The sequence below is a fragment of the Primulina tabacum genome, chromosome 16 (assembly GCF_025594145.1).
Source record: "Primulina tabacum isolate GXHZ01 chromosome 16, ASM2559414v2, whole genome shotgun sequence".
Lineage (NCBI taxonomy): Eukaryota > Viridiplantae > Streptophyta > Magnoliopsida > Lamiales > Gesneriaceae > Primulina > Primulina tabacum.
In genome coordinates, this window is record NC_134565.1 from 29,498,163 (window position 1) to 29,512,379 (window position 14,217).

At 36.0% G+C, this 14,217-nt stretch overlaps 1 protein-coding gene across 7 annotated transcripts; it reads right to left on the reverse strand.

Moving 5' to 3' along the window:
* Nucleotides 1–4,130: 4,130 nt before the first annotated feature.
* LOC142529697 (UBP1-associated protein 2A-like) lies at nt 4,131–13,952 on the reverse strand. Of its 7 annotated transcripts, none has more exons than XR_012815943.1 (4): nt 12,544–13,952; nt 7,963–10,332; nt 7,749–7,865; nt 4,131–7,671 (listed from the first exon to the last, which is right to left on the reverse strand). XR_012815943.1 is itself a non-coding variant. In XM_075635307.1 (2 exons), exon 1 carries the CDS (start codon nt 13,890–13,892, stop codon nt 12,555–12,557), a length of 1,338 nt encoding a protein of 445 aa, XP_075491422.1. In that variant the 5' UTR covers nt 13,893–13,952; the 3' UTR covers nt 4,131–10,332; nt 12,544–12,554. The 7 variants fall into 7 exon arrangements, 3 of the variants coding, with proteins under 3 accessions (XP_075491422.1, XP_075491419.1, XP_075491420.1); XR_012815944.1 differs by having other exon boundaries at nt 4,131–6,603; nt 6,830–7,865; XR_012815942.1 differs by having other exon boundaries at nt 4,131–7,865.
* Nucleotides 13,953–14,217: the final 265 nt, after the last annotated feature.

The following is a 14,217-nucleotide window of genomic DNA, read 5'->3' on the forward strand; positions in this document are numbered from 1 at the left end:
AAGCGTGGAGATGTGTTTCTGGCCTTAGTGGTATATGTGGATGATATAGTCATCGCCACGAACAATGAGGAAGAAGCCACTGATTTAAAAATGTTTCTAGACAACCAATTCAAGTTAAAGGATTTGGGTGACCTCAAGTACTTTCTTGGGATTGAAGTGGCACGTTCATCGCAAGGTATTTCTATATGCCAACGGCACTATGCTCTTCAATTACTTGCTGATACAGGTCTTACTGGTTGCAAGCCACGTACTACACCATTAGATGTAGGCTTGAAGCTAAGTGAAGAAGATGGTGAACTACTTCCTGATCCTTCTGAATACAGACGTCTTGTGGGAAGACTTCTTTATCTTACTGTCACACGTCCCGACTTAGCGTATTCAGTGAACAAGCTAGGTCAATATGTTTCGAAGCCACGAGACGCACATTTGCAAGCTATATATTCTGTGCTGAAGTATATTAAAGGGACAGTAGGTCAGGGCTTGTTCTACAGCTCTACGTCCAACCTCAAGCTAAGTTTTTTCTCTGATTCAGATTGGGCAGCCTGCCCAGATACAAGAAGATCAATCTCTGGTTTTTGTGTTCTTTTGGGAGAGTCACTGATATCTTGGAAATCCAAGAAGCAACATACTGTGTCCAGGTCATCTTCCGAAGCGGAGTATAGATCAATGGCGAATGCAACATGTGAAGTAGTTTGGTTGCTTTCATTACTTAAAGATTTTCAGGTGTGCTATAATGTTCCAGTACCCTTATTTTGTGACAACCAGGTAGCCCTACACATCGCTTCTAATCCCGTGTTTCATGAGCGCACCAAACACATCGAGATAGATTGTCATGTGGTGCAAGAGAAGTTGCAAGCTGGGATTATCAAGGTGTTATATGTGGCCTCAAATTTGCAGCTCGCTGATTTATTTACAAAGTCACTTCTCCCTGGACGGTTTCGGGAACTTTTGTCCAAGATGGCTATTCACAATATTCATTCTCCATCTTGAGGGGGAGTATTAGAATAGTTGCTACACGCTTTTGTTGATTGAATACGCTTTTACTCTTTACTTGTTTTACTTCTCATTTGTTATAAATAGGTAGTTGGCGGTAAGCTTCTGTAATCTTTCGATTCACATTTTTCAGTACATGTATTTGAGGTATTTTTGGAGATCATCTTTCGTTCATGATAATTCACTTCCTATTAATCGTTTCACAAGAGAGCTACTCATTTATTTAAGCTAAATAGAAGATGAAATGCAACACTTTATAGTATAGTGGCATAAACTTCTCACTCGATGAGGGAGACGTGAATTCGAATATACGTTACAACGATAATCCATCCCGTCGTAATATAAGAAAAGGGATGAAACGCTAAAAGCTGAAAAATTAAACAATACAAATTCGATAAATCTATAATTTAAAAATACATGTGCTCGTGGTTAAAGAGTTTTTGCCCAAGAACATCCCTTCTACCTAACATGGAGACACAGGCGCATGCAAGAACTGAAATTCAAGGGTAGAAAATATATGTGAAAGTAAATTAGAAGGGGTCCAGCTGAGTTTTGGGTAGGCTTTTTTGTCACAATTATTATTCATGTTCTCGTGGCTATAAATAGATATCATTTGGACAAGGGAATTTCACTGTGTTGCAGACGTCACCCACAGTCAATATCATTGTATTTGTACAAACTGTAGTCTCAAACACAGAAATGGCTCAAAATACAGCCCAAAATCAGGATTTCAATTTATATTCAAATTGTAATAATAAACATTTATTACAGTCGCGATGCAAAATTAATTATTTTTTTACGAAATTCTATGTGAAATATTGAAAATATATGTTTCGCTTTTATGAAAATTTAATAGATATCCTAATCCTTAACTTTTTTTTATAAAATTTGCACGTGTCTCAAGAACAAACACATTATCAAAGTTGTTGATAAGATCGATTGAGAGATAATCGTTGAGCTACAATAGTTCGGTTCTTAAAATATTGAACACCAATGAATTATATCGAGTTTGATTTTTAAACTAAGCGAAAGACACTCAAAATAATCATTCGTAGAAACCGATTAAATAATTTGTAAAATATTTCAAAGACAAGTTGAATGAGTAAAAAAACATTTTGGTTGAAACATTTTCACACTTGGTATCCAATATCTTGGTATTTGAAATACACATAAAATGCTTCAACAATGCATCTTATAAATAGTAGAAATGATAAGTAAATGCAATAAATAAATAGACACGAATTTATTTATGAATGTTAGAGATCAACAACTCTTACGTCATCCCTTCTTCTCCTTGGTAATGATCAACTACAAGATTTTGATTTATACAACAAGAGAAATTGCGGCATCACAATCCGCATAACATTTAACGTCTCTTATGCTCAGATTACAAGCACAATCTGTAATGTCTTTGTGTAAAAATTTACTCAACTAAACTTTGAAATTCAACTATCATGTATATGTGAGTGATAGTGTGTGAAGATTTAATCCTTTACAGTGTATTTATCTCTCAAATGCATCCTCACACATTGGGTTTGCCCTCATTCTAGCTCATTTCTTCATATAGGTTGCTAATGCTTTGAATTTTCCTTCAAAAGCTTGTATTTGATCTTCAAGATGTATTTATAGGCTCCAACAATGATATATATGTTAGATACAAAAATATGACCGTTTAGAAAGTTTCTGTACTGTTTCTGATATTGAAACGGTCATTTCCGCCTTGCTGGACATTTTCCCGAGCACAAACTGGTCCTTTAGTTTTGCTCTTGCTAAATTGGTCAACTGGTTCAATTTTGGTCTGCTCAACTGGTCAACTGATTAAGTTTTTCTCATATGCTAAACTGGTCAGTTTAGCTCCCCTGGTCAACTGCTCAACTGAAACAACTGATGAGGTCTGCTGAAATCAGCAAAGTATGCGCAGAACTCATATTTTCATCGTCATTTATCAGCATCTTATCTGATTCAGACTTTGACATGTGAATATGATTTGTAGATCGTCGTCTTATCTTCATAACGCATATTGAATCGTTTCATTTGGATAATCGAGCTGATCAGGATAACCAAAATACTGCCAACTGATTGTTATTTTTGTGCAATCAATTTGGTCTTGCAACCATAGTTTGCCTAGATAACATCCGATTTAGCTCAACTGACGTGAAATACGACTTGTCCCAAATTGAATTTTCCGTTTCTTCGTCTTAACATATGGTCATTTGCATCACTGAGCTGCGAAATATAATTGAAACATTGAAGCTTGTCAAATTCTCGGTTTGACTAAATTCGAGTTTCAGCATTCATCTTGAGTTAACAACTCTACACTTGTGTAATATGTTAGAAACACAATTACAAGTTTTGTTATCATCAAAATCAAGATTGTTTGTATTTCTCATCCCAACAGTAATTGATATTTTATTAAATTACCTTAAACCAATATTTAATTCAAAGTTTTATTTATACCGAAACTCGGTGTAAAATATCGAAAATACACTTTATCTAATGAAAATTAAATTTTTTTACCATTTTAATTTATAGAGTTTTTTATACCAAAATTCCATGTAAAATATCGAAAACACACTCTTTATCTAATGAAAATTAAATTTTTAATTTTTTATTATTATTTACATATTCCTTTTAAAAAATTATTTCTCGTATTTAAAATTTAATTTTTTTGGTTTGATGTATATAATTATTTGGATTTTGAATTTTAAAAAAATTTATTTTAGTACTTTAAATCTTATTATGATTTATTTTTTGTTTGAAAAATATGAACATAATTATATTGAAAAATCAAAAGTTATCATATGACTTAATTCCATAAGAAACCAAGTACATAAATCCTACTTACCATCATCAAATTGTTAAATGGCCGAGCTCGAGTTCGAGAATAAGCTCGCGAGCTTACGAGCCGAATATCTTTAAGCTCGAACTCGGTTCGATAAGCTTAACGAACGATCTTAAACAAGATTTTTGCTGACCCGAGCTCCGAATAGCTCGCGAGTAGCTTGACTCATTAACATCCCTACAAATAAATATATTTTCTTATAGATTAATAAAATGACATTTTCGTACATTTCATATATTCTTTTTCAAAAATTGGTCTCATAGACGCAACATGAGCACGTGTTCCAACAATCGGATTAGCAAGAAAAAATCGTGCAACTTCAATAAACATACAAGGTCTGGGATGTCTTTTTAATTTTCATGCCTATTAAAAAATCGTGCAATTTCTATAACACAACTTCTACAAAGCACCCGACGAGCTAAAACAATCAGGTTCTGGTCAAAGCTGATGCTCCAATTGAAAAGTCAGTTGAACCATCCAACAGTTTGCCTATAGGTCAAACTGAAATCAGATTATCTCCACCTTCCCAATCAGAAGTCATTCCACCTCCTTCTGCACTAGAAGTTTCTCTTGCAAATGGGACGAGGAGCAGCTTGAGGAAGTTATAGGTGAACTACCTACATTCCAGCCAATTTCTGAAGAACTTACAATTCCAGAGGTAGTTCTTGAGATTTTTATGCCAAAAGAAGTCAATCCTAAGAGGGTCAGCTAAGGTCTGGTGGGGTCGTCCAAGGGCTAGGAACGAAGGAAACATAGGGTCGAACAAGCTAGGGTTCAAAGTAACAAGTGCAGAAAAATTCAGTAGGCATTCTAAGCAATTCCGAGGGTCTTAGATGGTTTGATTTGGGTTGTATATGGTTTGATTATGTGTTATTAAGCTTTGGTTCAAGTTTGGTTAAGTTTCGAGTCAATACGAGTCAAAACCAGGATGTGCGTCTAAGTTTAAAAACAAATTGAAAAATTAGTCGAGAAGCTTAAGTTTACATCTAAGAAATATTTATGGGTATATTTTAAGGTAATATGTTAAGTTTAGAATGATATGAGTCGTTGTTTCAAGGTCTAAGAATAACTATGGAAAATTAGGGTTTCAAGGGCAAAATAATCATTTTACACCTGAAAAATGTTAGACATCCTGACAATGCCTTGAATGCTGTAATAAATGTTAAAATGCTTAATTCAAATGTTATGTAATTTTATGATGAAACGTTAAAGCTAAAAAACATGTTGCATGCTTGATTTAAAAGAAAAATGATTTATATGTGCATGAACTTTTATAAGTGATGAAAATATGAAAAGTTGGAGGAGGTGAATTGGTTGTGACTAATATGATGATACGATGACATGTAAGGCCAAGCCTCGGTTGACAGGTAAGAGTATCGCTGATTTCCCGTCGCCCGGTACCGTGGTAATACGTAGATGGATTCATCTACCTTCAGCTAATACAAAAGTCACAATTGAAGATCTGAATTCCATAAAAAAAGAAACGTATACATATATGATGAAAGGAAATATGATATGATATATTGAAAGGAAAATGTTAAAGTTTATATTCATGAAAAAGTATTTTATTATAAATATTTTCACTGTTGCTTGAGAATGTATATGTATTACTTGTTATCATTATTAAGGTTTGCTGAGTCAATAGACTCACTAGGTGTGATCGATGCAGATGAGCATGAGATTGATGTTGATGGAGGTCTTGATGGTTGATCTTGTTGGACTGAAGGTGCACATAACCCGAGGACCATTGCTACTTTTTCGCAAATAAAACTATGTTTATGGTTTATGATTACTTAAAGATTTTTTATGGTTACGATGCTTTAGAGAGATTTTTGAGAGGATGTTAAATTTATTTTTGAAATAATGTAAATTTAGATTGGTTAACGTTTTACGACTTCATACTTTGAATTTTTTTTTTTAATAATAGTGGGTTGGTTTATTTTAAAATAGTGCAAAATATTCATATTTTAAATGCTTAGTGTTTCGATCGAATGAATTAGAAAGAAAAAAAATTTCTATTATTTTTTTAAGCAAAACAAATAGTGAACGTTTCAGTTGTCATCCAAGATTGATGGTATAAATACTCAACTGGCCGACATTTTAGTATTTCTCAAGCCACCCGCCGTGGTTGACAAAAAAAGGAAGTGAGTCAGTCGAGCAATCATAAAATGGAGACTCTAGAGAACCTCATAAATTAACTGATCAGAAGAGACAAATTGAATCATCCAGCAAGCACTCAAGTAGCCACAAAGATTCTTATAATAGATAGTGTTGGCTTATCATTTAATCTACTAGCTTCTTCATTGTACATATTCTGTTGCAGTTATATGACTTCAGTTTTTCCAACCATGTGTGTAGATTTTTTGTCACACAAAAAAATAGAGAAAGTGTTAGTTCAATTAAGTTTTGAGGTTTAACAAAAGACAAACTGAATGACTATATTAAGAAGAGACAAACTGAAAACTACATAAAATAAATTGATTCTCGAGGTCTACCGAACTAAAGTGTGCCTATCATAAGGGACCGATTGAAATTGAAAGGGAAACTGATTTGAGAATTCAGTCGATCATCATACTTAATTTAGTTAAACTCTCGTCCAAACATTATCTAAAAACTATCAGTTTACTCCATGATTTATCAGATAAAGTTTTATGTACTAAAGCAGTCTTTGATTACCGATAGAATGTATAAATTTCCGCGAGCAGCATTTGCAATTTACGATCGTAGTAAAGGACAATGACGTTGAAAACGACGTAAACAACAACTACCTCATTTGGAATGGTAATCAAATTTCAATTTTTCCGATCGTTGGATCGAAACCTATAAATAGAAGAAGGTAAGCAATCTCAATATCTCCCTCCCTCCCTTCGAAATTAACTATTATTCTCAAGTCAAGAGATATCAGATAGAATGTATAAATTCCCGCGAGCAACATTTGCAATTTACGATAGTAGTAAAGCACAATGACGTTGAAACGACGTGACCAACAACTACCTCATTTGGAATGGTAATCAAATTTCAATTTTTTCGATCGTTGGATCGAAATCTATAAATAGAGGAAGTAAGCAATCCCAATCTCTCTCTCCCTCTCCCATCGAAATTATCTATTATTCTCAAGTCGAGATATCAGATCATCTCTCTCTCCCCCTCCCAAATTTTTCCATTCTATAACCGGGGTAATTTTTCCATTCTAGGACCGGCGTGCACCCTCATGTGAGTTCTACGCTTACACTCTAAGATATAATATGTGCAATATCATCTAGATAATGCGCAAATAAATATATAAATGCAAACTAATAAGATAATTAATAAAGATTCATTATAGTAACGCTGTTATGCTAACAAAGTAATATAATTACTTTTATCAAAAACTAAGTTTAAATTTCAAAGTTTCAATCCATCATTTGAACAAGTACTAGACTAAACATAACTAATCTTCCAAATCATCTACATATACAAATCTATTACATCCATAATCCTCTCATCATCGGACTCAAAATCAACATCTTTATTCTCCTCCTCCAATGTATCTAAATCTTCGTCAAGTTCTCTAATGAGGATATTCCTTGCACTCCTCCTTGGTTGTAGGCTTGTAGCACTTCATCCGCTCCCGAGGCCTCCGCCATTCTCCCAGTAAGTCCTGAACCCGACTCGACCTCATCTTCATCACAATCATCAACAAGCCAACCTTGAGCTTCACCAGCTTGAGAGGATAGAAGCAAATCTCCACTCATTTCTCTTTTACTCTTCTTCTTCATAAGATTGGCAATAAATTTGACATATACAAGATCATTCAATCTTGATGTCTCAAGCCTATTCCTCTTTTTAGTATGTATCTAAAAATTTAAAACCATTGTTATTAATAAAAAAAATGATAGATAACATAATTTATGAATTAGTTCTCAATATTTACCCTTCAAATTGACTCCAATTTCTTTCACACCCCGATGACTACTTGTCAAAAAGAGAAATCTCATTGCCGTTTTTTGTAAGTTTGGAGTGTCGCCGCCATAATTGGACCACCATCCAACTTAAAACGCAAAAAGGAAAAAAAAATAATTAAACCAAAGATGGGTAAAAAAAATACATTTACTGACATGAATAAAAATAAAGGATAAAGGATTTACTCGGATCAAAATCATGGTACACATCCACCTTCTCATATGTCGCGCCGCCATTTTTCTTCCAAACTTTCCAGATTTACTCTTATACTTTCAACAATTCATCATTAACAATGGTAGATTGCATGTCTTTGTCAGTGGGAAAAATTATCTCAACACAATTCAAAAACTCATTCATAACATTTGTGTCATATGATATGCTTGACTATTTGAAGTAAAAAAATGGATTCAACAAGTAAGATGCATAATACAAAGGACTATCAAGTCTACACTAAGACTTCTCATCAATAATCTTCAAAATAAGGATGTCATTTTCATTTTTTTGAAAGACTTTTTAATGTCTACTTTGGCTTGTTTAAGAGCACCCAATAAAAAGGTCATTGAGGACATCTTGTCACCGTCAACAAGACGTAAAACTTTCACTAAAGGGGTGAAAACATTCAAAGCCAAAGAAACATCATTCCAAAAAGATATAGTTGCTATCGTCGCTTCCGTCGCTTTCCCCTTCACACTACTCCTTGACTTTGTTTTGCTCCATTCATCGGATGTAAACATGAGTCTCAATTGATCTTTCTTGTCTTTGAAACTTTCCAAAGTCAAAAATGAAGTAGCAAATCTAGTCACTCCTGGCCTCACAATATCACTCTTCTTGGTATGTTTCCTCGTAATAGCCAAAGTTCTATGATGTGCATGGATGAATATAGTCAAGGCCTTTGCTTTCTCAAGAATTCCGCTAAACTTGAGTAGTTTTCAAATTGCTTCAAGCATGAGGTTGATTGAATGAGTCGCGCAAGAGGTCCAGAAAATTTGAGGTTGTGTAACCTTCAAAAAATCCGCCGCCGCCATATTGTTTTTGGCATTGTCCGTCACTACTTGAACATGTTGCGAGCTAATCTCAATTATATATTTTTCAACAAACTCAAATATAAAAACCTCGGTGAGTGCCTCCATGGATTTTTCAATAGAACCAAGGAATGAAGTGCCTAGCTTGCAATTAACACATATATTCATAATGCTTCTCCTCTTGCGATCGGTCCATGCATCGGTCATTATTGAACATCCATTTTTCATGCACTCTTCTTCATGTTTTTTTTAGATAAAATTTGGTCCTCTCAACTTCTTGCTTCAAAAGTGGCTCTCTTAAAAGATATTGACTTGGAGGTTTGTAGCCGGGACCAAATTGGCCAATCGCCTCTACAAGTTGTCTAAAACTTTGATTGTCAATTGAATGAAAAGGAACCCCCGTTTCGTATATCCATCTAGCAACATATTCATGCACATCATTTGTAAACTTTAACTTCAACACATCATTTATGTTTGTTGTCTTGCCTTTGTTGGATCGATTGTGGATGTCCACTTTATCAATAGGCCCGAGGTTCTTTGGCTTCTTTTTTGAATTATCTCCCAGCACTTGACAATCACCATCTTCTCCATAACACCTATGTTTACCTCCGTCCTTTCTTCTTTTAGTTTTTCCACCCTTTTGTCGCTTTTTATTTTTGCTATTTTCAAGATAGTCTCTCACTCTTTTTTGTACTTATCGGATGCTTTAGGACATGCTTCAACTTGTCCTACAATACCCGCAATCGATGTTTCATCCTACAAACTCCTTCTTTAATAAGCCTCTTGCACAACTTGCATGTGATCCAATCCCTTTCTCTTTATTATACAAGACCTCATATTCTCAAACAATATCATTAAACTTTGGCTTAAATTCCAACTCCGATTGTTAATCTTTTTTCGCCATTAATCTTCAACAATAAATCAATAATAATAAGAGAAAAAACAACAAATTTGATTTTTGAAATCACAAAATCGGAAAGTATTATAAAATAAATAAGCAAAGCCTAACCTAAAGAATCTTGATGCTAGCGGCGGGGGCGGCGAGCAGCAGGCGACGGATTGTGTGTGGTGGGCAGTGGGATTAATGGTTGAGACTTGAGAGTGAACAAAAAAAAAAGTGGGTGTGCTTGGGTTTTGAGATTTAAAATTAGTTGACTTTGAATAAATTTTTAAAATTTGTTGACTATAATTTAAAAATGTTAACTGCCTCACCTGACCCGCCTATTCACCGCCTCCACCCGCCTCGACCGCCTGCCCAACTCTGTATAGCTTGAGGCCGCCTAAAACACCCGCCTCATGATTAGGCGGTGCGGTCGAGGGCCGCCTACCGCCTAGACCGCCATTTATAACACTGACTTTAGTGATTACAAAGGCAAAGAGTTTAGACCGCCATTTAGAACACTGACTTTAGTTATTACAAAGGCGGAGAGTTTAGCTTTCTCTACGACAATCTATCACATTTGAACTGTCAGGAATGCTATGATGTTTGAGAGCACTGCACCAGATATTCACAGGAGATTTTTCATGATCCAGCTGCATGATCAACAATATTTTCGTTATCTATTTGCTTATAATGCATTATAATCACGAGGTTGATTATGTTGTATTTCTTTTTACAGATGTTTGTTCTAATACCTAGTAGTTAAGGACTATTTTGTATTGACCTACATATTATTTGGTCGTGTATGTCCAGTGTGTTTATATCTGCTATTTTGTATTGAACTACATATTATTTGGTCGTGTATGTCCAGTGTATTTATATCTGCTTTGACCGAGTAATATATTTTATTTGCTGATTAAAAAAAAGATCATAAATAATCTCCTGGGATATGAAAGGCCAAGGAGGCAACTCCTAAATCAGATGATGACACCGAGTACACCTCAAGTTTAGCCCAACCACCTATTTTTTCTTAACTGGATTCTGTTTTCTATCGTTCTCAAGTATAATATGTCAAAAAAATAAATTTTAATTTGTACATCGAATTGAAAGTATTTCAAGGTGTTGCTCAACAGGCCCATAAGGATTGATAGATCAGAGAAACTGCACCCAAGCTAATATCTTCTGTTAATGTCACTAGAGAAAAACAATGAAAACCGACATCTAAAATCATAAAACTTTTAAGACACCGTACTAATATGTTAAATAAGAAAAGCATATCTTTTAAACAGAGAGCAAGAAGAATCAAGCTCAAATACATAAACTACACTGTGCATTGCACAACCCCGGTCTTTATATAACAAAGAAAACAAACATTTGTTAATTAAGATCAGGATGTCTTTAGCTTGAGTTTCTGAAATCAGAAGTTTCATAAAGTGGAGTCAGAAATTTGCTGAGCCAATGGTTATCTGCACAATTACCGAGTAACAAAAACGTAACCAACTTTAGAAAAGTTTCAAAGAACAACTTTGAAAGCAATTGTGAACGTGAACAGTTAAAACGGGTGGTTGATTCAAGTATAAAACACAAAAAACAAAAACAACTTTAGATTCAATAACCATAAGAAAAATCGAATAATAAGCTCGGTATCAATAAAACAGTTACTCAACGTGATAGATTACTTTTTGAGTAAAATGGGGACAAAAGATGTTGTGCAGTCACTTAAAACACTTGGATGGCCAAAACGTGGAATTAAAATGTGGCTGAACGAACATACATTGGTGACAAATGCAAAGAATTGAAGAGGAAGTAGTTCACAGGAGAAGATGAAGAGCAGACATTTTGTGAAGAAAGCAACTCCAGAAGCAGAGAGCAAAAGTAAAGGACTTCCAAATGTAACGAATGAACAATTTGGAGTAAAAATGAGCTAGGAGAAGGTCATGGAATTTAACAATAACCAATGGTTGTTTAAACAAATTCCAGAAAATAAATTAGATTTGTAATGCTTTAACTGACAGCTGTTCTACAGCTAATATGTGGCAATTAGAGGAGTTTCTTGCTGCGTCACAATTTTATATGCTCTTTCAGATAATGGACAGAATTTTTTTCAAGAGAGATTCACAGCTTGCCAGCAGAATGATTTTAGTCAGGCCCGGAATTACATTTGTATTTTTCGAACCAACTTTCAGAAGCCACAGAAGCATACAGCCTAAGCAGTACCAAAGTTATTTCCCCAGAAATCACCACCTGCCCCAAATGAAACAAAGAAACGACTGGGTCATAGTGCTAACATCCTCATGCCACCGAAAGCATCTCAGTAATGTTATTTACCAACAAAACCAAATCACGATAGGGAAAACATGGTAAAATTTTATCCAGTGAAGTTTCTTGTTTTTCATAGAAAACTTTATTGAATAAAGTTAAATAGTGCAGATGACAATCTTGAAACCACTCAGTCAGAGTGCAGAACCATACACCAAGTAATCAAACTAACCTTCATTTGGTACCTTTCATCCCAATGGCACATTGCGTGCAACACCTTGGGGAGGGAGTTCAAAGAACAAAGCATATATTTTTATACTAAAAAAGCTATAGTTTTCAAAACTTGAAGGTATTGGATAATACTATCATCCAGCACACTCCTAAATTACCATTGTTTTGGAAATACTAGTGTTTCAATTCAACATTAAATTTCTTCTTACTCTCTGCTCATGCTACATCTCCTTCACCTTTCCTAGACTCACTTAATTCCTCCCCTAGTAACCTAAAGTTTTCCCTTGAAACGCAGAGTGAACCCCTTCATAATTAAGGTCACAAGAGAGAACGAAAAGATGCAGGTAAAATAATTTTGAGTATGAACCAATTACCTTTTTGCCTCTTATCGCCCCCTGTAAGCCCTTCCTCCACGTTGGGACCCTCCACCACCACCTCCCCTCCCCTTCTGCATCCTTGAATACCCACTTTGACCAATGTTCCCGGCAGTTTGATTTCCATATCCACCCTGGACCAGCTGACTCATGCTGGGTACCACAGCAGGGTTGTTCACCAGTCCAGCACCTGGTCCCACAGAACCAAAAGCCCCTAGAAGGTTCAATCCCGCCCCCTGTGCCGCCATTAATGTTGTCAATGCCTGCCCTAAAGCAGCTGGGTTAAAACTCAAGCCCTGCTGCGGATGCTGCTGAAATGGAGCCGTCAAATTTCCAGGAATAACACCTGGCACTGCTGCCGAACCAGCAAAACTCGGAGCCAAGTTGTTGGCATATTGTTGGCTCTGAATATTCTGTGGCTTCTGCATCTGAATCGTTTGCTTCTTGTGTGACTTAGGACCATCAATTGCCTTTTGGCAATGTAGAGTAACTCCTTCGAATTGCTTGTGAGGTTCTGCCAAAGCCATTTTGGCGCTCTCTACCATCTTATACACAAACAAACAGAACCCTCTCGGCTTCCCAGTTTCCTTATCTAGACCCAACGGTCCTACCTCAATCTCCCCATATCTCGAAAAGAAGGCAGTCAATCTCTTGGGATCCAGCTCCGCCCCCACATTACTCACATAAATCTTCCTCTGTGTACACTCCGACTCATACGACCCTGGCTCCTGACTACTCGGTTTCAGCGGCTGAAAATTCCCAACGGACGCCAGTTGGCAACACGTCATCCTGCCACCGATTATCTTCTGCGGCTCCTTCAATGCCTGGCTAGCCCCACGGATGGACTTATAAATAACAAAACCATATCCCTTGGATTTTCCGGTGGTCTTATCTGGGATCACGCGACAATTTTCTATCTCGCCATACTTCACAAACTCTTCAGACAGAATCTCGGAAGTGGTGTCCCACTTTAGGCCGTGCACGAATATCTTCCGCTGAGATGGATCAGCCTCCGCTGACTCTAGAATCCTCTCGGCTACGTCAGGGTGATTCTCCGCCGCCTCGCAGAGCAAACTTATCAGAGCCTCCTTGGTAAAAGAATCCAGTAGGCTCCGTGACGGCACATCGACAAGGTCCTCATCTTCACCATTGTCCTCTTCATCCGATGACTTGCCCTCTTCTTCTTCGTCCTCTTCCTCCAATTCTTCTTCGTATTCTACTTCTTCATATTCAGCTTCTTCTTCCGGATCTTCTTCTTCTTCTTCAACAACTTCTACTTGCAGCTGGGGTGGTTCAGGTTCCTGCGGCTGCTGCAGAGGTTTGGCGGCGATCTTTCGCTTCTTGGCCATTTGGCAGGAAAATTGATTAGGGTTCTTCGATCGTTGACTTAGCTGGTTAAATATATATATATATATATATATGTATGTATGTATATATATATACTCCTCGACACGCGCCTTGTGATCAGACGTTATCTCAAACGTTGTTTGCATAGATATCGAAGATTCTATCATTTAGATTTATATATGTTTTTTTTAATTATATTATATATTCTATTTTTTTTCTTGTTTTTAAAATAATTCTAAAAATAGCCTTTAATAAATCTCCATAATGTCCTAGCTAAACATATTGTTCCAAAAATCTATTCTGAGCACTTTACTCAAAAATATTGTA

What these genes read in the sequence shown, in the direction of transcription:
- LOC142529697 (XM_075635307.1), bottom strand. Translation starts at nt 13,892, where the DNA reads ATGGCCAAGAAGCGAAAGATCGCCGCCAAACCTCTGCAGCAGCCGCAG.